Source organism: Glycine soja, chromosome 15, assembly GCF_004193775.1.
Source record: "Glycine soja cultivar W05 chromosome 15, ASM419377v2, whole genome shotgun sequence".
Lineage (NCBI taxonomy): Eukaryota > Viridiplantae > Streptophyta > Magnoliopsida > Fabales > Fabaceae > Glycine > Glycine soja.
The window spans coordinates 49,352,974-49,379,546 of NC_041016.1; the positions used below are offsets into that span (position 1 = coordinate 49,352,974).

Genomic DNA, 26,573 nt, shown 5'->3' on the forward strand with positions numbered 1-26,573 from the left:
ATCCTTTGGAGATAAATGATAATCCATAAAATGAAACTACATGATATGTTGCAGGTATGAAACAGAGAGGCTTTTAGTCTATATGTTCTTTATGCAATTCACCAAAAATTATGGCTATTATCCCCTGAAAGCCCAACAAACATTATATTGTTATTGGAATTATTTTAATTTTAAATAAAATCAACATTAAAAAATTATAAACATAAAGGTATTATTTAAAGTTAAATACTTGCCTAAAATTTACTATGTTTTTTTTGGGTACATAAAAATTTACTATATATTTAAAAAATTACTATTATTTTATAAAAGAAATCTTAAAAATCACATAAAAAAGAACATTTTCTCAAACCATACGTAAATTCGCGTTAATTTAAACTACGTTCTTGTTTCTTCGCGAAACAAAAAACCAAACACGATGAACAAATAAAAATGTCGAGAATAAGGTTTGGAGAATCATTGTGAGCATTTTGGTTTACAAAAACAATCATCAATCATGGGAAGCGATAGAAAATCGAAACGAGCTTCACCCTCCCAACGTGAAGGTACTTCACTTTCCCTCTATGCAAAACCAAACTAAGTTTTGGGGTTGGAACAAAATTTGATTCATGGGTTTTGCAAAATAGTGAAGAAGATGGAGAAGAAGAAAAAAAATTGGATTTTTTACCCATTTTTCTGTGTATGTTTGTGTGTGCGAACCGTTATTGTTATTATTATAGTTTGTTAATGATTGTGGGGTTAATTGACAGATGAGAAGAGAAGCAAGAGGCAGAGAACGGTAGAGGATGAGGAAAGGAAGAAGCGGAAAAGGGAAAAGAAGGAGAAAAGGAAGGACAAGAAATCTCACCAGCATTCCAAAGAAAATAATTCTGATAAGGGTGAGTGGGGTTTGTATCTTTTATTTTTTATATTTGTCTAATTTTAGGGTTGTGAATGTTGGGCTTTAAAGGCAGAATAAGAGGGGGGGCGGGGGGAAGAAGGTAGAAATGAGAATGTTAAGATGATATGGCCACACAAGAAAAACAAGGAGATATTGGTGTAGCTCTGATTGAGAAAAAAAAATGACAGAAAACCAGTTAAAATGATTTGGACACATACATAGGTCATTGGAAGCAGCAATGAGTAGAGTAGACAGCATGGTTTTTAGTCATATGGAAATAGGAAGTGAGAGACCAGGAAGGACATTGGGAGAAGTTGTTAAGAGGAATCTTATGGTAAATAATTTGGTCTTAAACTTATGTAGCCAACTTCATCTAGTGGAATAAAGGATTTTATTGTTGTTGCTTAACTGTAGTGGCTGCAGGACATGATACATGCATATTTAAGTGCTGATTGTCTGGATTGGATAACCAAGTTCCACCTTGGTGGGACTATTAGTTTTAAATCTTGAAGAAACTGAATATGATAAGATTATAAGCATATGTAACCTAGACATTCCAAGAATGGTAACATTAACCTTGTATTATTGTGTCAGTAATGTTGCCTTCAAAGTACCTTAGGATGTGATAGTCTATCTAAGAGATTAGGTCCATATCTCTACTTAAAGGAATATTTCTAATTAGAGGAACAAGGAAAGGAAAGGGTTTGTCTGTAGTCAGCATGATTTGGAGGGTATTGAGAATTGTAAACTAAGCCAGTTCGATTAGGAAGCAAGAGGATATGGAGACTAATTTTTTATTTGCTGAAATCGTCGATGTTCTAGTCTAGCAGGCATGCCAATATTTTGTATTTAAATTTAAAATCTATTTTAGGCATCTTTCTTTTCTTATATATAGGTGTATGAATAGGAAAAGCTGTCTTACTAATACTCCAGCTCTGTAACATAGCTCAAAGGAGACCCAATTTAAATGAATGTGAATTCATGTAGGCTTACTTCTTGGGGTCTTGGACAATGAGAGTATTTCTTATTATCATGACTACCCCACATGTTCGATTTCCTATAGTATTAGTAACAGGGCAAAGTATAGGCATAACACATCACTACCTGATAGGAACTCAGAAAATAAGATGGAACCTAGGTGGAAAGAATCAAAAAGAGTAGAATTTTACTATGGAAAACTGAACACAAAGTGGAGAATTGAATAAGGATCTTTCCTCCCACTCCCTAATCTGATTTGTCGAATACCCTCCCCAATCTGATTTCCTTATTTATCTAACCAAACTCCTCTAACTCACTAACTAACTAACTATTCTCACTAAATAACTTATGGACTAACTAACTAACAGCTGTCCTGATTCAGCCCTCCACATTATACATCCTGACAATACTTCCCCCTTGAAATTCCACCTTGCCCTCAAGGTGGAAATAGGGAATTCTCATCCTATGAAAGCTCCTGCTGATCAGCTCTTAGCCATGCATCTCTCCCCTGGATGTTGATAATCTCCCCAGACCCACTATCCTATGCCATTTCACTACAAATTCTATTCGCTACTTTTTCCCATCTTTCTCTTTGGCAATGTTGATGATATATTTTTTTATTGACTATATAATTAAAAGCCATAATGATGGGATGTTGACAATACTATTAGGATTATGGAATGTCATATTTGCATGGGTTAGGGATATATTGTAAATAGGGTAGCATCATGGGATTGGTAGATTTTCGTTTTCCCAATATTGATGTTTGTTGGTGATTGGGTCTTAGTTTTAGGAGATTAACTCCAGATTTCCAGCATTAAACAGAATTATCAGATTGATTCTGATTGTATAGTTAGGAGAATATTCCTTTTATTGTTTAAGGATCTCTTGTGTATTCTTTCCTTTTTTAGTTCACGGCAAGTTAAGGGATCTCCCCTGATTTTTAAGCCTAGATTAGTGTACAACTATTGATCTAAATCCCTATTTATCTCTCTTTGAATTTTGAAATCAATCATTCATAGTGAAAAACATTTTTTTCTACAATGTATAATAATTAGGATTGCTTGATATCTATTTGGACTTTCTCTGCTGTTGTTAAATCTATAATTCATAACATTATCCTCAGGGCAATGCTTAAGATATATAAAGTGAAAAGTCTTTTTTAAGAGTGTTTAACATTTAATGTTATCAATGCATTAACTGCCATGGTTTCAAATAGAAACTTTCTATTTATCAATCTATTAACCATTGCTCTTAGGGAAATAGTTTTCAAAACTAAATTTATGATTGAAATTGTTTTTTGATTCGACTTTTATCCCTCTCTCCTACTTGTTCCATATCCCTATTATTTCTAAGCCTCTCCAAGATCTTTCTTCCTACCATATTCTGTTTGGCTTGTCCTACATCAATATTGTAAGTGCTTGAGGTTAAGTTGGCAAATTTACTAAGTAATGGATAATCCTCAAATGTTCTTCTTTTGAGGGAAACTTGTTGTGGAAAGTTTATCTACAACTTCCATTATTTGGTGTGATTGTCTACTGAAAATGCTCTTCAAAATGCAAAAGTCAAGCAAACTCAAAATACTAATTACCTGCTTCTGTTGCTTACAATTGTGGTTAACATTTTACTGTCTTCTGTCACAACTCACAAACTGCTGTTATCAATGGCTCTGCTGATTGTTGTATGGTACTTCATCTTTTATTGAAAATGCTTCAATTTTTAAAAATACTAATTTTGGCTAAATTTTTTTCTCATAGCTTGGTAATTTTCCATATAACAATTTCTCCCTTGGTGAATAGAAAGAAAACTAGAAATTTTCCTTTGAAAGATTTTCTTTCCAAATTAGTTCGATATTATTTTTGTAACACAGGTGAAGTAGAGATGTTTATGTGCTTCCTCTCTATTATGAATTTTCTATTCATCATTGCTTAATATTATATTTGATGAGCATTAACTTTGTTTAGTGTTGTTTGTTTGTTGTTCACTGAACTAGAGTTCTGGTTAATTTACTCTCTTCTATCAAATGGGATTCTTTTCATGGGAAAATAAATCTACATTCTGTTGTTATCTCAGGGAAGTTGAAAGATAAGCACAGAAGCAAACATAGCAAAGGTGATGACCATATGGTAAGTTATATTTCCAATATTATTAATTATGCTACATGCAAAATAACCTTGTATTACTGTCATGCTATATCTGGGTCAGATCATTTTCCTTTCTTCTTTTTTTCCTTTTTTGCATTCATGCTTTTCTCTTCGACAATTGTATCTTTTAAATTTTTATTTAATTTTGTTCTTCATCCCCACATTTAACAGCATTGTTTTTTCTACAAAATTCGTTGATATGGGTGAGGAATGCTTTTATTTTACTACAGAAAAATAATGTAGAAAAAATAAAACAAATAGTTTATGCTGCAATGTCCAACAGCCCAATAATGTTTGTTTCCCATATTTTGAAGACTTTTTCTTGTTGCTACTGTATAATTATCAAAATAATTGAAAACTTTTAAGATGGACCATTCCCATCTATGCATGCCACGGCATTCCTTTAAAAGGCCCGATATCTTGTTGATATATATTGATCTAGTTATGTACTTTTAGTTGTTAGAAGTAATTTTTTATATTATTTATCTATTGGTTTGTTGATATTTACTGTTCATCTTGTTCTTTTGAATGTAGGAATTCCAAGAATTGTCAAATGATGACTATTTTGCGAAGAACAATGAGTTTGCTACCTGGCTAAAAGAAGAGAAGAATGTGTTTTTCTCTGATCTTTTGGCTGAGTCAGCGCGCGTGTTGTTTTCTGATTTCGTCAAAGCCTGGAACAAAGGAAAGCTTGATTCAAATTACTATGAAGGCATTGCAACTGGACCTCGCACATCCCATAACTGGAATATCAAGAAGTAGCTTTAGACATAAGAGCGCTCATCTTGATCCGATCTCTATAGAGCTTTTGATTAGCCTTGCTTTCTAACCACAAGCTTGAAACAGTAAGTATAGATGTTTTTTTTCTTGTTTTTTTTATCTGTGTAAATGACAATCTGCATCAAATTTCAAGAATTAGTTGTTTGAGGTGCTATATGGAAAAATGATACTAGAACAGAGAACAGGTGAGTTAAAACAAAAATCTTAGGGGATTAGTTTACTCAATGTGACTGATTCTGGATGATGGATAAAAGTAGGGCTGTTTTTACTAATTACTGAAAGATTTATACCAGCTCATCTATGAACCTGTTGTGTATCATTGTAACGAGGGTACAATTTTTTCCTATAATCTCTTTTTCCCAACTATTGTTATCCTTACAATTTTTTTTACTACCTTATACTCAAACTGAGATTTGTGAATCCCCCTACCCCACTTATTGCATGTTTGGATAATTGTTGCATCCTTTCCAAAATATACATTCAGTTTAGCATCCCACCTAAAGGTATGCTCAGAATGGTTAACCAAACATGTAATGTGTGTTTAAAATGACATAAATACGAACGACGAAAAATGGTCTCGAACATAATCACAATTTGTGATCTTTATTTTTTTTTATTTTTCTCTTCTGTTTATCCACAAGAAGGAAAACTTTTTTTTTTCTCTTCATTTTTTTTCATATTATCTCTATGTCCCCATTTAAACAAAGGCTTAGAGTAAACTAAACTGATGTTAGTAGAATAATAGATGTACATGCCTAATATTCTATACATAATCTTGTTTAAACTTGGGTATTCATAATCTTGTGTGCCTAAGAGGAAAAGGTTATCTTCTGTTTGTACCCATGAAATCCACCCCTCAAAGTGTGCGTAAAGAATATCAAATATGCACCTCTGTTTTTGAAACCTTTAATATTTTCTTTCTTTTAGGATATAAAATGCACCATGTAAGATAACATGTGATGTAGTCATACTGCATATACAAAATTATCTATACCAACACGTTTGACATAATTCCATAATAACATAAATTTGATGTGTAAAGTGAGAAATAAAGATATATTTGTCTTCGTTTAAAGTCTATTAAGCATATGCAGTATTTTAATTAAAATCAAGGGTGGACAGAAAAGTGAGAAAATAAGGATATATTTATCTTCTTAGCGAATTTTATTTTAATCTCAACTAATTATAAATAAGAAAATTTACCAGGAAACAAACACTAAATTTGTTAAATTATTATGGACTGAAAAAAATATCAAGAATTAAAAATAAAATTATTTTATTAGGGACTTCATATAAAATAAAAATTTATTAATAAATATAAAAATTAAATATTTATTAGGAATAAAAATATATTTAAACTCTTAAAAACACTAATTTTTTTTGTACTTTGTCTTTAATCTATTAAGAACCATTATTCAGCCTAATTTACTGAAACCTATTAACCACTGGTTTGAAAACTAACGAGATTATAAAAGAGCAGGTAGTGCTTGCTTATTCATATATATTTTTTCCACGAACTAAGGTACTTTCCATTTTCTTGGGATGGGATGGGAAAGGCTTAAATATTGATCATCTTTAATGGCAAAATGAATCGAACTCCTCAAAGTCATTATTTACTTTCTCTAGTATTTGTATACCAATACCACCACATTGTCCACGCAAAATTCATCTTCGTCTCACTTAACCGAGAGGGATGTATTAGGGCTTTTTTTCCAAAATGGATGCAAAATAAAAACTAATTATCGTAATGGATCCGATAAAAAGTATTTATTAAAATAAGTAATTTTTGTCACGTAAAAATGTAGGAGATATTATCTTGATATGTTTCATCTTGTTAGATATTTAGTTTCGACATTTTCACTCAATTTAACATCGACCAAGTTATCAACACAGAATATCATTTTGAATTATAAACAAAAAAAGGAAATTGCTTATTTTATTGAAAAATATACTTTTTTTTAAAAAAATAAGTTTAAATAAACTCACTTGTTTTCTGTTTTCATTCATATGTATTTTGTTGATCTTTATTTCAATTTTTAGTTAAGATTATAAAATGTAAGTAAAAAATGAAAAATATATTATAATTATAAAGTTTACGATGAAATATAATCATATAATGAAAAGTTAAACAATAATTGACATACTATTAGAACTGTAATTTTAATTTTTCTTTATATTAAAAATATATTTGCTTAATAAAATAATGTATTTTATCACAAGAGTTTGACTCAATTGGTTGAGTAGGATATGAGTTATTATAAATCTCTTTGTTCGATTCTTTTAAATAAATAATAATAATAATATTTCAGATAAAATAATATTATGACTAAATGAATTTCCTTTATTATAGCACAAACATATAATATAAATAAATTGAAGCCTAAAAAACATGTCATTGGAATACTTGAAAGAATTGTGTAGAAATGGATTTTTAAAAAAAGTTTAGCATTAGCAATTAACTTTTAAGAAATTCAAAGCTTGCATTCTTTTGGTGAAGTGCATGAAATAAAGACAAAACAAAAAATTAACTATATTCGTTCAAAGCTTGTATTCTAAATGGCCGTATGCTCGTTTAGATGGAAGGAATTTTAATTTTTCAACCTGTTCTATCCTTCTAAATCTGCAATAATCTCTTTTTAGGCTTCCCAAAATAGAACATGTTCCTTATTAATTTATATGAAAGTTCTATTTTTGTGTCTTTATTCCTTGAAATATTTTTTATTTATATTTTTTCTAACTTGCCTGCTGCTTGATCATTTTTGAGGAAATTAGTTGTCATTTACTAAAAGATAATGAACCCAAAAATTATATATAAAAAAGTTGAGGTTTAAATGATTTTTTTTCTCAAAAAAAATATTTTATTTATTCATTATTTTAAAGCCAAAACTTTCATTCAATATCAGACAACAATAACATATACAAAGGGGTACCAGAAAAAAATATAAGGATTTTTATCATGATTTGTAATATATTATAATAATACTAAAATACATATTCTTATTACTTTATTTTTCATTACCAAAAGAAATAACAGTATATATCTTATTACTTCATTCTTCGTCACTCATAGGATGTATTTCTTTTTTCATGATTAATTATATATTTATACTTATTATAAGTAGCTTCATCAATATAACACAAACATGATTGATTGAGGTGGAAATAAATTACTCTAAAATCAAGAATTTAATTTTATAGATATTTTACTTTAGTTTGATTGACTCTAAATTGAACGAAAATATATCAAGGTGGTGCCTCCTACCACAAGATAAATAAAAAGCATAAGGTGTCACTCAACTTGATATCTCCTATGTTCCTATGTAGCAAAAATCATTTATTTTAGTAAATATTTTTTTAACCAACTTATTATCATAATTAGTTTTTGTTTTAACCCATTTGGATTAAAAAAAAACAATGTATTAGTATCTTGAACAGGGAATTATAGATATTCCAGAATTTGTTCTTGTCGAGTACTTCAATATCGTACAATTATCTTTCAACTATCACTATATTGGCAACCAAAATTAAGAAAATGCTTAAGCATAGAATCACAATTCACATATCTTAAACACCTAGTCTTCAAAATTGCATTGATAGACAAAAGAAACATGACAAACGAAAACTTCGTACCCCATTGCCCGGAGGCTCTTCGCTATGCAAAGGTATGGGGGAGGGATATTGTACGCAGCCTTACCCTTGCATATGCAAAGAGGCTGTTTCCGGATTTGAACCCATGACCAACAAGTCACCAAGGTACAACTTTACCGCTGCACCAGGGCTCGCCCTCTGATAATTGTATATACATATTCATTTATTTTTAATCACTTGTAAGGAAAAATTAGTCAATTTCAATAATCTCATGACACTATTAATCACTCTCAGACATATTTAACCATTAGCAACACGAGTATAGATTTATAGTTGTATACTCACATTTATTCCCTCTTAACCACTTGTGAGACAAAATTAACAGTATTTACACATCACATGTGATGGTGGATACTGGGTGAAGAATATCAATTATAGATTATCATTAATCAAAAGTAAGCAACATCTTTGGTTCAAAAGGACGGTTTGCTTAGATGAACGTCCAATTTGACGAAGGATTAGAATACAATACACCCTATTTAGGTGTTAAATTATGACTGAGAACAGAAAAGAATATTGTGATTGATTAAAGAGGAAGGGAAATACTGGATGGTACGAAACGAAATACACGAAAGTTATGTGTTAATTACTTTTAGCGTGATTTCTATAAAACTTTCCTTCTTTTTTTCTATCTTTGATTTATATTTAACCAATGATATCCAACCACGTTTTTTCCTAATGAGTTCGTACTGCATTGCTTCGTACCATATAGCAATGGAGGAAATGTAACTTATTCTATCAATCTAACTTGATGAAAAAATATTTGCATTATTTAAAGTACAATTAACAATAGTGTAGAATCAATTAACCTTGAAGAAATCCATCATAGGATCATAGATCATTTGATTAGCATTAACACCCATAACAAAATCAACGTGAGCATAGTCTTCGTTCAACATTACCACGAGCTTGTTCCTATCATGATCTTTGAGGTCATTGAGCAAAACCTGCACATCCTTTGCATCAGATAGCGTATCTTGCCCTCCATAGCTGAGGAAAAGAGGAAATTCATTCGGAATTCCGGTCATGTCATAAAGAGGAGGAAGTGGTTGTCCATAGTGCTGCATATTTTGTCCTTGATCACCATAATCATATTTTGCTATTGTTCCTGTTCTGATCACTGCTCCAAATCCATAGCATGAAACATCAACAACAAATCTATATCTATAATCTATAATATATACAATTCTTTGGATTAGGATGTTTCAAATATTGATGTTTCAAATCCCACTTTATATGTGATAGGTTTATGTACTTTTATATCTGTTTTTATGTAGCATTTGTCTCCAGTTTGACATCAAATTGCTTTTAATGGTAATTTAAATTTATTTTCTTAACAAAACATATCACTTATATAATCATTGATAAACTCTTCATATCCCTGTGCAACTAAATCTAGTTATGTACATGCTAGTACTCCCAATCAGAAATGCATACTTCAAAATCAAATGACATTTGGTCACACACGCACACCAAAAATGTTGCTTACTAGTTACTAGTGGACTTACTTTGAGATAGATGGACCAAATTCTTAGTTGATGTTGGCTGTGGTTCATGATCAAGAAAGACATCTATCGTGGACGAATTTAAGCAGCAATTGGGACCTAACGTTTCAGCGTAAGTAATACCAAAACAATGTCAATATCTGCAGGAACTGGTTTGATATATACAACTGAAAATTTAGTAATATTTATAGCACCTGCGAAAAGTGTCATTAGGTTTGAGCACTTCAAGTTTAGAATATGGCAGAAGTCTTTCGCAAATTTTACTGCAACATCCCTGCTCATTAGTAAACATTGCTACTATTGGCATTTCTTTTAAGCTTCTTTTATTTATGAAGTTAACTTTTGTGCACTCAAACACATTGCAGAAAGAGATTGTAAATTTCCAAGGTTAAGGTTTTTCAGTTACCCGTTTGGAACAAATTCGCGGAGTCCTAACCAGTATATTTCCTGTTATATTAAGAAAAAGGAAAATATTTTTCATCAAATCAAATTGTATTCAATAGATATTTAATGCTCAGCTAAATGATTTTCTCCTATCTCTCACATTAGCTAGAAATGCAACAGCAGCAATTTTTGTTAGTATTGATGTCATTTGATTCATATGGGCAATTGGGCTAAGTAATGCAGCTGATCTAAACTTGTTCAGCACTTGTCCTTGATAGAAAGCAACTAAAGCCATTAAAGTTCCCTGAAATTTCAAGTTATTGTTAAATATACACTCATTTGAAGTAAAAGGTTTAACCACATTTTTTGTGATATAGTTCTTTTTTTCAATTTTGGTTTTAATCCTCATGCTTTAAAAGTATTGAGTCCTATAATTATCATTTTTAATATTAATTATTTTTATTTATATTTTTTATATATTAATGATGAATTATAAAATTTAGAAATAAATTAATGATGATGCAAGATTAATTTTATGAAATTATTATTTTATTTTTTTCTAGTTATTTTTTATTGTACGTGTAAAATAAGTCAGGATGATAATTATTTTGGTACAGCCCCCAATAGCTTTTTCCTGTTAAAGTTAATGTGATCTGTATGCCATGACGTAACTGCCATACTTGTTGGAGAATATCTTTCTCCTTCGTGAAAGTGTTGATACTTATTGATGAAGTAACGTTATCTGCATATGGGAAATTAGAGATTCGTAAAATCAAACACATAACTAAACTTTTTTTGGCTAACGGAATTGCGTTCCAAACAAAAGGATATTTTATTGTGAGATGAGAGTGGGACTTTAACAATAATATGTGATCATGGATTCATATTTTGTTGTATCAATGGAATGAATAAATTAATTGAAAAGAATCATTGGATAGCAAGAAATTGCGTTCCTTATCGAAATACTTATCTCGGGCACAGTGTTGTCATTATTTTCAGCATCAGTATCATCCGTGTTTTAAACCTTTCTCGGACACCACAATTGCAATTATTTTCAGTCACATAAAATCAATGAAGTTGCGTTTCCTTTGCAATTTCGGCGCTGCAACAATCAATTGGTTCAAGTGTTCTGTTATACATGATGGATTTTATTGGAGTTTGTTTTATATCCATGACTAACCTGTTGATTGGTTAAATTGTTGGCATTATATAATTTACAATGCCCCAAAGGATCAGTTATGTTTATGATAATATCACTTGATACTCTCTGTCTAGTGTGGACCTTGTTCACATATGAAAATCCCAACGGGAAAAAAAGAAAAGTCTATTTCTGCATAAGTAAATGAACATGATCATTGGCAAAGGAAAGGTGAACCAGGAAAGGAATTTGAGATCGCAGTGCAATTATATTGCATTGAACTTAACCGGCAATATATAAAATAATAAATTTAAGGAACAATCATCAGAGATTCTAAAAAGGGAAAAATAATAATTAGCAATATTCATTGAGAAGTCATTGCCGCGTCGTCTAAACAAACTAGGTCTGTTTGAAAATGTTTATGACTTTGGAAAAGGTTTATCTGAAGGCTTGCTGGTCATCACAACGAGTAGCTCGCAAATTCACTATTGCCATTACAATGTCACTATTTAAGCCTCCAATTAAACCCAACTGTGAAACAACTTCAGGAACACAAGATTTCTTCATTGCAGATTATTCTACTTCAGCCAAATAGTCATCAATTTCAGCTGGTGTCAATACCCTGCAACATCATTAACATGCTATTGTTAAGTCACCCAGTTAAACAATCTAAATATGAAAGGATGGCTTTGAAGTTTGAAGTCTAGATTGATTTAGAATTTAAGTGTAGAAAACTTGAAAGTCTCATTTTTGTGATGCAATTCTCTTTTACTTTGAAATACTCCAAATTTATTATTTCAGATTGAACAACCCAAAATCAACACAATTAGACTGATGACAGAAACCAGAGAGTCATGCAATGTAGGTATATTTCAAGTATGCATATATGCACCTGAACTTTTTATCAGCACCAATTATGCCAATTTCAATGTTTTTTCCTGAGATCTGTCCCTCAAACCTGGAAAACACCACAAAAGAAAACAGTAAAGAAAATTTGAGAAACAATCCAAAAGACTAAATAAATACTACAGTAGCATATGAGAATAAAAAACAATAGCATAAAAACTGTCAATAAAGGGAAATAAGAACGGTCGTTAACTCCCTGTCATTATCAAAGTTTTTAAAGTAATATAAGCTTGATTTAAAACTTGAAAGAATAAAGCCAGAGGATGTGATGATGGTTGGGAGGGATGTGCCGTAGGTAATTGTCAAGACCACTACTATAAAATTTCCTTAAATACCCTAATTAGCCAATATTCTCATCTGAACCCAAATTAGCCAATGATGCATTTTCCTCCCCCAAACTATAATTGTGAAACACAAGCTATCATGCATTACTACTTATGGTAGGAGAATAACATTTGACCAAAAAGAGATGAAAATAGCCAAATAATATAAAATAACGTTTGGGCCTCCTAATGGACAGTAATAGTTAAACATGTCATTTTCATTAAGGTTTTATAATTATTTAGTGCATAAACTTGGAATGTCATGCTCCTACCCTTCCTTCAGAGTCAACATTGCTGTGTGGACTGCATCATCAAGCTCCATATCATCTGTGTACCTGTAAGTGGACAATCAAGTCAACCATAGAAATGATGGGGAAAATGAGGTATAACAAATGAATCTCAAATCACTCAGGGAAACATAATCACAATTATCTTCAAAGAAAGAAAGTTCCAAACACAAAATTAACAACTGTAGAGATGCATTAAAATAGGCACAGCAGGCAAATTTATTTATAATACATTAAAAAAAAAAAAAAAAAACTAATGTACACTGGAGTCAGAAGGCTCCTCGCTATGCAAAAGTATGGGGGAGGGTCATCGTATATGCAAAGAGGCTATTTCCAGATTTGAAAACATGACCAACCAGTCACCAAAGCACAACTTAACCGATGCACCAAGGCTCACCCTCTTATAATACATAATAATGTAAAATCATTTTTGAAGTGTGCATTCATGAATGTCACTTCAGCTATTATGGATTACAAGAATCAATGGATTTTTAAGTTCTCGTACAGCTATTATGTGTCATCATATCGTACATTAATGTTCAGCATTGACAGTTTTCATAGATTTCACCACTACTTACAGTGTACAAGGGGTGCCAGCCACAGCACATAATGGACACAAACACAAAAAAAATTGATGCACTCCACACATTTTGCTTGCAGAACTGCTATTGATGAAAAGCTTACCTCTTCTCAAGAAACGTCTTTGCATTAGAAACATTTTTCCCCATAGCAGAAGCTTTCCAAGAAAAATATGAACCTGATGGATCCACCTACAAAAAAACAAATCACATCAAATCACAACCTTCAATTCCATCTCTTTAAAATTTAAAGCAGTAACTTTAAACAAGTCTTAAATGCAACAACAAAGAGATCCCAGTAGGCCAGTACAAATGCAATGAATACACAAATGTCTAGATGCATAGTGATATGGACAACCAATTCTCTGATGACACATTTGAATTTGAACACACATAATCAATGGGCAATTTTCAATTTGAAGCAAAACTAATTCAGGTGAAGCAAAACAAGGCAGCATAGAATTTATGTAATTAAATTATAGTCTTCAGAGAATCTAAGGAGCACTTAATCATTTCACCAATGAATGAGGTTCTGAGATCTAGACTTGTTACACGTACAGTCTGTATATGTGACAGCTAAACATACAGAGTTCGAGTTCACAACAAAGGGTTAGACAATGCAATATAATCACAAATTAGGATTGCAAGTGATGGTCATTTACCAGGGTTTAAAAGCAATATGTCAAGAGTTACATCAAAAAAAGAATATTAACACACCTGATATAATTGTGGCCCATTATCATCAAACCCGGCAACTAGCAGAGACACTCCAAAAGGCCTGACACCACTATCATGACAGAAACAGAAATGTCAGAATTCAAAAAATGATAAAGGGTAAAAATGGAAAGTGAATGTAGTTGGGTGTATACAGAAATAATCACAGGATCAAACTAAGTTCAGTGCATGCAGTTAGCTGCTTATTAAGGATTTATCTACTATAAAAATCTGTCTAATTGACATATCGAATTTCTATATGGTCACATCTAACATATACCTCCAGAGGAAAAGGAAAGAGTAACAGCTCAATCAATATTAATTCATGCTGTTTCTTTTCAAAAGATAAATCCGTTTTAGGCATCTTAAGTTTAGCTTTAAATTTCCAGAGAATTATATTCATGTCCCAGGTTTCTAGAAGCTAATGATAATTGAGACTTTGACAAATCAATCCGTCATCATTTAATTACAACAAGCAATCCCCCTCAACATTGAAAGACATCTGAATGGTGTTCATAGTATTGGAGGATTTCAAAATAATTAGTTTATTATTAAAAAATATTGTCATAAAGTTAAGGGAGAGAATCAGTAGCTAAAAAAAAATCTGGTGGGGGGATGACAGGGAAAAAAAACAAAAAACAGAGGTAGGGAGTCACTCATTTAAGGGGTTGTTTGGTTGGAGAGAAGAGAAAAGAGAAGAAATATTTGAATTAAGTAGAGAGATAAAGGTGTGGGACCCACGCAAAAATTTAAAAATTTCTTCTTCTTTACTCCCTATTTGATCTCAACCAAACAACTTGTAAGGGATCAAATTGACAAAGCCTCAAAGATGAGGACGGTAACGTTAACTATACCTCAAAGATGAGGACGGTAACTTTAACTGTACCTGAATTATACTCTTGAGTATTTTCATCCCAATTTTCCTTTTCTTGGGGTATTTCTTTCTTCCTTTCTTTTTTTAGGGAGGGGGATGATGATGATGATGTATATGCATGAAATAAACTTCTATCTTATCATTTCACAAGCTAAATTACAGGGGTCATATTATATCTCAAAGAGAGGACAGTTTGCAAATAAATATTTACCCAGACTGAGTAAATTCCTGCATTACAGCGGCAACTTCCCTGACAAGTTGAGTGACAGGAATTGGTTCCTGCAAATTTCAATTATTATCAGATATAACTTCCCACCTGTTGATCAATGTTAGCAGAAGAAATAATTGTTTGAAAGGGCTGATGGTTAATGGATCCTGAATAAAAGAGCCGGCAATAGTTAAAGAGGCAGTCAGGAAGTTCTTTGCCCAGAGATTCCAAGAATTAGAGCAGGATAGGCCTAGGTTGGATGGGATATGCTTCCAGACCATTGGTAGCCAGCAAAATGATATTCTGGTAGAGCGCTTTCAGGAGGATGAGGTAAAAAGGGCGGTGTGGATGTGTGGGAGTGACAAAAGTCCGGGGCCAGATGGACTGAACTTCAAATTCATCAAACAATTTTGGCATACTATTAAATCTGATTTCTTGAGGTTCTTGGACGAATTCTATGTCAATGGAATTTTTCCAAGGGGTTCTAATGCATCTTTCATAGCCCTAATTCCCAAGGTATCGGATCCTCAAATGTTGAATGAGTACAGACCCATCTCACTGATAGGGTGCATGTACAAGATTGTTGCGAAAATACTGGCGAACAGATTGAAGAAGGCCATGCCTAGTATCATACATGAAAGGCAATCAGCATTTATAGAGGGCAAGCACATGCTATTATGAGAAGCATATGATTTTGTATCTTGGGAGTTCATCATGTACATGATGAAAAGAATGGGCTTTTGTGCTAAATGGATTTAGTGGATGGATGGGTGTTTAAAATCAGCATCTGTCTCCGTTTTGGTGAATGGTAGTCCCTCAACTGAGTTCTTACCTCAGAAAGGGCTCAGGCAGGGAGATCCACTATCACCTCTTCTTTTTAATATTGCTGCTGAGGCACTTAATGGTATTTTGTCACGAGCCATGGAGAAGGGGCTGTATAGGGGATTCTTATGTGGGAAAAACAAGGTGGAAATCAGCATTCTCTAGTATGCGGATGATATAATTTTCTTTGGAGAGGCAACGATGGATAATGTTAGAGCTATCAAAGCAATTTTGAGGGCCTTTGAACTTGTATCAGGGCTCAAAATCAACTTTGCTAAAAGTGGGTTTGGTGTTTTCGGGGTGTCGGATCAATGGAGAATTGTCGCAACTGATTACCTCAATTGTAGCTTGTTGTCATTCCCTTTCACATACCTTGGTATTCCTATTGGAGCAAATCTGAGAAGATACCAGACATGGGACCCTATCATTTCTAAGTGTGAGAGAAAATTAACGAAGTGAAAGCAAAGACGTTTCATAAAGTCAATGCTAACATCCATTCCTATTTATTTTTTCTCTTTTTTCAGGGTGCCCAAAAAGGTGGTGGACAAGTTGGTGAGTCTACAAAGGCGTTTCCTATGGGGTGGGGGTCATGGTCAAAACAAGATATCATGGGTCAAGTGGGAAACTGTATGCTTGTCAAAAGAAGAAGGGGGCTTGGGAGTCAAAGACATAAATTCCTTTAACATGTCATTACTGGGCAAATGGATAGGGAATCTATTTCATCAGCAGGCGGAATTGTGGGCTAGGGTACTCGAATCAAAATATGGAGGATGGCGGAGTTTAAGTGAAGGACCTAGAGCAAATGGTGATTCTATATGGTGGAGAGACCTAAAGTTCGTGTTTCAGCAGCCACAACATGGAGCTATGATGAAGAACACAACATTATGGAAGGTAGGATGTGGGGATAAGTTTAAATTTTGGGAGGACGGCTGGATTGGTGGAGAGGATACGTTGTTATCAAGATACCCTAGGCTGTATGCCATTTCTTCTCAGCAAAACCAAAAAATACAGCAAATAGGGGCTTTCGGAGGTACGGGTTGGTAGTGGGATTTCAGGCGGAGGAGGCCATTGTTCGATAGTGAAATTGATATGGCGGTCTCATTCCTAAGGGATGTTGAAGGTCACAGGATTCAGCCCCAGAAAGGAGATGAGTGGGTTTGGTTGGCAGACCCTAGTGGTCACTACTCGGCCAAATCTGCCACCATGTCATTAGGGGGGATATGCCTGTAGAGAACCAGGATGGAGCATTTGAGGAGTTGTGGAAACTAAAAATTCCGTCTAAAATTGCTATATTTGCATGGAGATTGATTAGAGACAGGTTGCCAACAAGAGTAAATCTGGGAAGGCGACAAATAGAGGTAGCGGATCCTAGTTGCCCATTTTGCAGAGAAACAGAGGAGAGCGCGGATCACTTGTTTTTTCATTGCAGGAAAATAATTTCAGTTTGGTGGGAATCAATGTCGTGGGTGAATTTGGTGAGTGTTCTTCCAAACCACCCAAGACATCACTTCCTCCAACACATTGGTGGATTCACAGAGACAATGAGAATTAACAGATGGAAATGGTGGTGGCTAGCATTGACTTGGACCATTTGGAAACAAAGAAATAACATTATTTTCTCTAATGGTTCTTTCAGTGCCAACGGAATCCTAGATGATGCAATTTTCTTACTATGGACTTGGCTCAAGAATTTAGAGAAGGATTTCGACATCAACTACAATCAGTGGGCTTCCAATATCAGGGATGGGCTTGTAATCACAGCAGGATAGCATCCATCAGTAACTATTGGCAGTAATTTCATTATGTAACCAGTGTATGGTCCACTGAAGAGGAGCCTTTTCTGCTATGTAAATTGTTCTGTAGTACCTCTGGTACTTATTTAATATAAATCTTTATTTTGGCCGACCAAAAAAAAATCAGATATAACTTACACTTCACAAATGATCCAACATAGAATACCAAAAGCAAACAGAAAGAACATATGTTCTAGGGAAAATCTAATCAATATATGACAATCAACATTAACAGGCAATAAATCCTACAAACAAGTAGTACAAAATTCACTGACAGAAAAAGGAAATGTGTCATTAAAAATTCCAGGCGATAGAAAACATATGATACAGAATTGTAACTATTCTCTCGGAAAAAACAATTATATAGAGCACGAGTTGTAAAACTCAATTTAAGAAAGAAATAATTAAATTCTTCTATTTGACCCCATTAAAACTGTCAACATAAATAGCACTTTCACGGCCAGTACTTTATCAAGATATTAAATCTACAACTACTTGTAGATTTCAAAGTATTTCCTTTATCCCTCCAAATAAGCAACAAAATCTGAATTTCTGGAAAAATATAGTATACTTGAGCTAAAAAACAACAAAACGCTCAAGTTATTCTCTCTCTAGTGCCCATCCAGCTCCTCAATAATTAACTATTGGGCAAAAGGTGTCACTAAATAGACACAATTTCCTTGGCTAGTCCACATCTTAGAAAAATGGGTATTAAAAAGTAAGGACAAAATGTAACACTGACCGCAGTAGTTTGCATATCTTAATTATGTATTGGTGGCTACTTTTGATGAATAAAGATGAATTCAAGCAATCAGTACAATTATATATAGAATTTTATCCTTTATTTCTCCTCCTAGACATCCTTCCATCATAACTAGCTTGGACATAGCACTGACTGTTTATCCATCTAAATCAATTTTATTCTTTATTTTTCCTCAAAAACATCCTTTTATTATAATTATCTTTTTGTTTCCCTTCTCAAAGTATACAAAGCATGAAAGTTACAAACACAGAATTGTACAGAAAATAACCACTCTCAGTCAAAAAAATATGCATTGCAAAATAATGAAAACTACCTACAGATGTCTAACCGATTAACAACAATCATTGAGACAATATAATTCATTAAAATACCAAGTTCCAAAGTGAAGCTGACAGTCATCTTAGCTAAGTATATGCAGAACAAGAACTCAGTAGTAAGAAAAATGTGTTGGAATAAAATTTGGTATACCATACTTTATATAACCGATGATACTGCTCGGCTTGTTTCCTGCTTTTTCGAACCAAAACTCGAAAATCGGGACCCATGCCACTGAACAACAAAGACCAAATTTGCAAGACAAGTTAAGGACAAATAATTATTTCCATTTGCCAAAAACTTTAACAGAAATTAAAAAAGGTAGACTAAGCCTGGTTATGAAGTTTCAAACACAAATTAAACATCAGAAAATAAGTTATTTCAACAGTTTTATCTCTTACAAAGTGCAAAAAGAGAACAGAAAGTGAAATTTTTCTGTTGTCTATATTGCCTTTTTAATGTTTTAAAATAGATTTCAAAAGTCTACATTCAGAGACAACTCCTATCATCCATGAGAAAATGGTCAATAGTCAAATGTGGGTTGAATCCAGTAAATCTCTTTCATTAGGGAATCTATTGAAATCCTAAAGCAGCCAGTGATGATCTATTATATAAAAACAATGCAGATTAACAGTCTTCCACCTGCAAGTATGCTTTAAGTATACTTCTGTCTGTTTACATCAGTATACAAGCACTAATTAACCATTTACCATCAACAACACTTTTTCTTATATGTTGACTGAAATAAATATTTTCCATCTAGTAAGTCTTTAATCAGTGTTAAGTAAGCTGCGCAAATTTCTATTTCACACTTCTTTCAGAAAAACATTTCCCCAAAATAGTTGTGCCACGTCCCTAATGCCTCCCACCTCAGTTGTTGATATGTCTAGATAACTTAAGTGGCATCTCATGTTTAAGAAGACATTCAAAGCTAAGCCATCAATTGCCATTATGTGTAACCACTATCAAGATACAATGAATTAATGATGTAATAAAATATATTTAACTTAAAATAATTTAAATATTACAAAGAAACAAACCTATATACGACACCTATATTTGGTGTTAATAACTGAATTTTCTGGACCTGCAATCAAATATAACAAAGAATAAATACACAGAATGCATCATGAATTAACCGACATCAAAAAATTTAAAAGTATATTGACAAATTGCTTGCAAAAACTACATAAAAGATTATTTTATCAATGGCCAGACTTTGAAACATCCTTAACTATCAAAATATAACAGGCACATCATTCCACTTGGCAAATATTTTTGAAGAAAAGTAAAGCAAAACAATGCTATATATTATACTTTAGATTACTAGGAAGATAACGCAGTATTAACAGAATGAATTGCTCCACATGAAGCATGCATCAAATTGTTGTAAGGTACTAAAATCATTAATAGGTACATTATCAGTCAGCATAAATTTCAAAACAATATTGAACACAGTAGTATCTAAACAAAGATGTAGACTAGCATATATGAGCATTTATACAGCATACACATAGGTGATCCAACCTGGAAATCCAGCCTTGCAACACAAGGAATTAGCAAGGAGATTATGTGTTTGAAACAGAGGGAATCAGGGAGTATTAATGATGGGTGTATTGGGGTCAGGGTTCGAGTTAAATAGACAAAACGGTTATAGCAATGTAGCTTATAATTGGGACCATCAAGGTTATGCGTAACTAAAGGTGTTAGAACCATGTACAAACACAGTAGGGACACCAAGGATTTTCCTATATTGGAAATTTGGATAGGACATGTTTTTAAATATAAAAAATTACATGAATAATGAACAAAAACAGTGTCTTATCCCACTAGATGAGGTTGGCTACATGGATCACACAATGCCATTTGGCACGGTTAAAAAGCGATCTAATAATGGAAAATAAACTCACTGATGCTTCATCAACCAATATAGATGGTAATTTCTTCTCGGTAGCAATGACAACTCCATTTGCAGCTGCAAGAATCAAATATCAAATCTATAATTAGAACTAGCAAAAGCTACAGCTTACATTACAGGATCAAATCTAGAAGACACAAGAACCCAATGAATCAGAAAGTAAAAAGTACAAACAATAGCAGACATAGATTTTAAGTTTTTAACAAACAAAATGAACCCCCAAAATGTAAAATAAATTACACCAAAATACACAATTAAATCACAAACTATCTTTAACACTAGCCTCCTCTAAAGCATACTCAACCAAAGAAATTCTACATTTAAGAGAGCACTGCTTTCCCAAAACAGAACTGAACTTCCCCATCATGTCAAAGCCCCTTAAATGGCCTAACAAAGAGCTGTAAGCCTTTCTGTACCGAAACAATCTTCTGCCCATCTATTAGAAGGCAATCATACAAGCTCATTCTTTCAACATTTGGTGGGAAAAAATAAAAAATCCTGTCATTTTTCTTTCTCATAATAATAATCTAACACAAAGATGATACTTCATTTAGAACAAGGAAACAAAACAAGAACATATCGTGCCAGCATAATAATTATCCAGCACACTTTTTTTCAGTGATCTTTCCACACACCACCAGTCTATAAAACAAACAAGGGTCAAACTTAATATATCATAGATGCATACAACATCACTCCAGTTTCTGTCTATTTACCAGCACCATCAGCAATCTCAATCCCACTAAACTTACTCAGAAATCCCAGAATACTTAGGAAAACTAAGGCGTGAAATTCAAAACCTAAACTGCTTCAGTATCCTAATCCCAGGTACCTCACTGAACAAACCTAAGTCCCATATCCCAGCACCCACCCAGTTAACTTTAGTTACGAAAAACAATTAGAAATTCAAGAAAAACAACTTAACACAACAAGATATCATTTATTTACATTGTTCCCACACCCCATAACAAATCAACAACACAAGTGCATCAGTCATAAATAGATCCAGTACGGAGCCGGAGATAATCAAAGACCTTTAATTCCCAAAGACGTTTGTCCAGACCCAACAGCCGTCAAAGCATGCTCAATCTGAACAAGCTTTCCAGAAGGGCTGTTCCACAACACAACAAAACATATCACAATCAGTTGAAGCACACACCATTCTATTTCATATAAACAATAATTAAATCAAAATAAACCAAATTAAAAGTTATCAGCGATACTAACCATACCTAAATGTGGTGAGAGAAAACGAATACTGACTATCCCCCATGATAAACCGCGCAAGAATCTGCACTCACAAGCAAGTTACAATCACATCATAAAACAAAACAAAAATAACAATTCTACTCTATTTATTGAAAATTAAAAGCACTTGAAAGAGGGGGTTTTTTTCATACCAGTCCTAGTAAAAAGATCAAAAATTAATTTTGGGCAAAGTGTGAAATTAGAGCATGTGTGTGATGGGTAAATTGAACTAAAAGGCGTGAGAAAAAATTAAAAAAAAAAAAAAAAAAAAAAACGCGATCCATAAGGAGCAAAGAAAAGAAGGGAAATGAGTGAGAAAAACTAACCTGAGAGAAAAAGAAAGAGAGGTCGCAGCAGATGGTACCATTGTTGGCTTCTTCTAAAAGTGCGTCTATAATACTGTGAGAGACAGAAAGAAGTAGAGAACAAGTCTTGAATTTGGGCCTCTACTTGGGCTGGGCTTCGGCATGTTAGGTCTATCAAGATAGGAAATTGCTATTGGCACGGCCATAATTTCTAATGGCACTATCCACACGGGTGCCCTTTTGTTTTATCTCAAAATTTTCCCTTGAATGAAAACACAACAGAACTGTGATTTTATTGTACAATTGAGGGTGAAAAAAAAAATTGACAACTGAAACACGATTTCATTGTACAACAGAAATGTGTTTTTGTTGTTAAATTTTTTTCTCCCCCAATTACACAATTGAATCATAATTCCATTATGGGAATTTTATCACCCCCAAATATCACAACAAAATCATGATTCTATTGTGATATTTGATTCCACCCCCAAATGTTTAACGAAAGTACAATTCATTTTGTTATTTTATTTTCATCCCACTTTGCAACGAAATCATGATTCTGTTATATGTTTTTTTGTATAAAAAGTATTTTAATTTTAAAAAATTAAGATTAAATGTTTTATATTGTGTTTTAACAATCAAATTTATGATGGTCTACAAGCTAGTAATGCTCTTGTAAAGCTTGATACAATCTGAACCATTCTATTTTATCAGGGCAATCTTGGTCATTGTTGATAATTGAGTCACAAGAGAATAGTACAAGATGGTGATAAATACTATTGGTGGTGTGAGGCAACCTAATGCATTGTGTTGATATTTAGAAGATTGTTTTGAAGATGGAGGGAATCGTTGTTGTTGTATATTATTATGGTAATATGGTACCAACCTTTGAGGGGATATTTTTTTAATGTTCTAATGGTCCTAAATTCATTAAAATTAGTAAGGAATGTCACTGGTTTCTCTGAGGAAAGTAGTTATGGATGTCGTTGGAGGTGAAAGAAGTTTACTTGACATTTTTTTACCATAAACATGTATATGTAAGTGATGGTTGTGTTTAATACAACTATATGGATCTTAAAGACAACAATGATGTGGGGAAGATATTTTTCATCTTTTCACATTTTAGTTCTAAAGGATCAATCGAGTTGTATGCAATGGTAGACCAATCTCTAGAAGAGATCCTTGTCCTACTGTGTAAACCAAGAAAACTAAGATCTGTTGAAAAGATCATTGCTCTGATGTATGGATCAATGGTGACAATAAGCTCTGATGAAGTTGATAACTCTATGTAGTCATGTTTTTAATTGATGAAATTTATGTTAGTGGTTTGTTTTATGAATGTAATCAAAATTTTATTCTTTACTACATTACTAGGTGTGTGTTATCTAATATCTAATATTTATAATTTCTAATCTACTTTCTATTAATAAAAGAACGACCACCTTGCACACGTGGCATTCTTACAAATTTTTGCCAATAAAATAATCAATGTCAGTGCTGCATTTTGTCTTTGCTTCGTTTGCGTTTTGTTTCTCCTTCACAACTTGCCCTTCACATCGACAATCCGTACACTCCCATTTTGCGCTTCCATCCACTTTTTTTTTTCAAAATCTTGAATTTATGCTTTCTTTTTCTTCTTCCCATGCTACCTACCTACACTAGCTCTATAAGTCTGAGCTACCAAGGCTATGAGGTCAAGCTTTCTTCCTTTTCTTCCCGCTTTCTTTGTTTTAGGCCTCTTTCTTCAAAATTACTTTTCAAATTTGAATTTGAATTTGAAATGGCTTCAACTTTTCTCAATATCCCTCATTTTCAGTCTCATTCATTCTCTATTCTTCTTCTTTATCTTTTCCCTAAACAAAATCAAACACAAAACTATCTTGGATGAACCTGTATCGGTGTCAATGTTATTTTCGAGTTGTGTCGCCCGCTTCATTCTGAGCTCCATTGCCGTTGACTTCTCGCCGCTCCACCTCTTAGTGTGATTGCTTCTATCTATTGATTGCTCTTCTTCTTTAAAATATTTTGGAGAGATTAATGGCCCCCAAAGTTATGTTATAATTTTGAATTTGTTTTGCTTTCAATTAGGTATTTTATGAGGAAACTGAAAAGGTGAAGAAGAGCAACAACCAAGTGCTTTCTATCAACGAGGTACAAATTCCTAATTAGTTTAACAATTAGTTGTATCTCTTGTGACCATGTTGACTAATTATTCATTGGTTTCAGTAGATTAATTACATTTTTGTTTGCTCTAGGTGTATGTTGAGACTATGAAGCTGATTATTCCTCTGATTTTCCATCGAACAAAAGCAACCAACTTTGCATTTGGTCAACATGGTAAGATTTTGTTTATTTTTAAACAAGTGTACAAACAACAAACATGATCCGTATGTGTGCACATAGGTGTCGTATTAGTTAAAGTTATAAAGAATATGATGGATCTCCTCACAACTTTACTCAGATCCATAAAACTGGATATAACCTAAACATGCAAACACATGAATGTGATATTCAAGGAAGTTTTTCAAAATCTATGGTAAGTATCTCAAAATTCATCCAAAATCTATGTGAGTATCTATGGTAACTATCATTGTTATTAATATTCATTCTCTCTCTTCTATATTTGTTTACGATAATTAGGGACGGGAATAGAGACCATGTTAGGAAACAAGAATAAGAAATAACATATAATCTCGTGGTACTCCATTGTCATGCTTATCTTAACCAACATTTATACTTTTTAAAAAAAAAATTATATATAAACATAAGATTAAATACTTTTTATTTTTTTATTTTTTGGGTTTAATTTTGTTTTCTAAATTTAAAAAAAAAATACTTTGATTTGTTATCATATTTTTATTAAATCATTTATCATATGACATTGCCAAGTTGATGCTCCAAATTAATCTTGCAATTGTTCTTCAATATATTTATCATGAATGCATCTTAATATGTTATCAGATTTAGATTTTTACTTCATAGTTTAGTTTTTTGTAAATAATATACTAACAACATATCTTACAACAATAACCTCAATAAAATTAAATGTGTTTCATTGTTAATAAAATTTTAAAACATGAATAACCATGGATATAATCGAAGCTAAATAGGCAGTGTTATTTTATAAAATATATTATATACTTTAATCATATTAGTTTGGGTTCTCATTTAATAAGTTCTACACATTTACAATTAAATGTATATGTTAAAAATATAGGACTACATTGCTGAAGGATTTTAGAAAGGTGTTGAGTTTTTATTTCTCAGCCACTCAAAGCCTTTATATTAACACATATATATAGTACAGAGAAAGAGTGAGAGAGTGATCAAACTTCCCACTCACTCAACCTAAAGCTTAACATACACTCAACCTCACACATACACTCAACACTTTTTCCTACACAGCTGTCTACATACAGTTGTCTACAACATAATACTTTAACATTGCCCCTCAAGCTGGACCATAAATTAAATGCTCCAAGCTTGGAACATGAGTTGAAGCATCTCAAGCTGCACCACCAAACTGGAAAGGATTGCCTCCTGATGGAGTTTATGCTTCCAAATACAAAATTTGATTGAACTGGGGCAGGTTGCTGACTTGTGTGGAGGTAGAGGCTGTTGTTGCCGGAGTGAATGAGAATTGAGGAGTGGATGCACTGGAGGTTGATTAAAAACATTGAGGGAGGACTGGCAGAAGTAACAGACACAGTGGATGACAATGATGTACTAGATGTGGAACCAAATATAGACTTGGTGGGCTGCCTATTAGATCCAAATTAAGTAGAACTTGGACCACATTGGAGCTTACAGAGTATACCGTCGAAGAGGAATCAGAGGTGCCAAGTTCAAAAGATGTGACAGGACTTGAAGAAGGAAACAATGAATTCCCAGAAACAAAAGCTACACTTGCTGCAGGGCTAGACTTCAAAATGATTAGTAGACAACACACTCCCCTTCACGAGATGGAAGGTGGAGTTAACACTTCCAGCTTGGGATGAACAATACAAGTAGAAAAATAAACAATGAAACATGCCAGAAATACATTGGTAGCAGATTGAAAATGAC

General features: G+C 32.9%; 3 protein-coding genes across 3 annotated transcripts; 1 reads left to right on the top strand and 2 right to left on the bottom strand.

The window, feature by feature from the left end:
- The first annotated feature begins 358 nt into the window (after window positions 1–358).
- On the top strand, window positions 359–5,145 carry LOC114386816 (style cell-cycle inhibitor 1-B-like). The gene is made up of 4 exons (XM_028346869.1): window positions 359–542; window positions 747–875; window positions 3,929–3,981; window positions 4,534–5,145. Exons 1-4 carry the CDS (start codon window positions 494–496, stop codon window positions 4,759–4,761), a joined length of 459 nt encoding a protein of 152 aa, XP_028202670.1. The 5' UTR covers window positions 359–493; the 3' UTR covers window positions 4,762–5,145.
- Window positions 5,146–9,227: 4,082 nt separating this feature from the next.
- LOC114386259 (triacylglycerol lipase 2-like) lies at window positions 9,228–10,994 on the bottom strand. The gene is made up of 6 exons (XM_028346223.1): window positions 10,932–10,994; window positions 10,477–10,620; window positions 10,339–10,379; window positions 10,127–10,206; window positions 9,936–10,031; window positions 9,228–9,547 (listed from the first exon to the last, which is right to left on the bottom strand). The coding sequence occupies exons 1-6, from the start codon at window positions 10,992–10,994 to the stop codon at window positions 9,228–9,230; spliced, it is 744 nt and encodes a 247-aa protein (XP_028202024.1).
- Window positions 10,995–11,698: 704 nt separating this feature from the next.
- LOC114388270 (proteasome subunit alpha type-2-A-like) lies at window positions 11,699–22,586 on the bottom strand. Its single transcript, XM_028348684.1, has 12 exons — window positions 22,530–22,586; window positions 22,188–22,246; window positions 21,990–22,066; window positions 20,948–21,012; window positions 20,078–20,124; window positions 19,196–19,271; window positions 15,348–15,415; window positions 14,266–14,335; window positions 13,655–13,740; window positions 12,956–13,018; window positions 12,347–12,412; window positions 11,699–12,076 (listed from the first exon to the last, which is right to left on the bottom strand). Exons 2-12 carry the CDS (start codon window positions 22,226–22,228, stop codon window positions 12,028–12,030), a joined length of 708 nt encoding a protein of 235 aa, XP_028204485.1. The 5' UTR covers window positions 22,229–22,246; window positions 22,530–22,586; the 3' UTR covers window positions 11,699–12,027.
- Window positions 22,587–26,573: the final 3,987 nt, after the last annotated feature.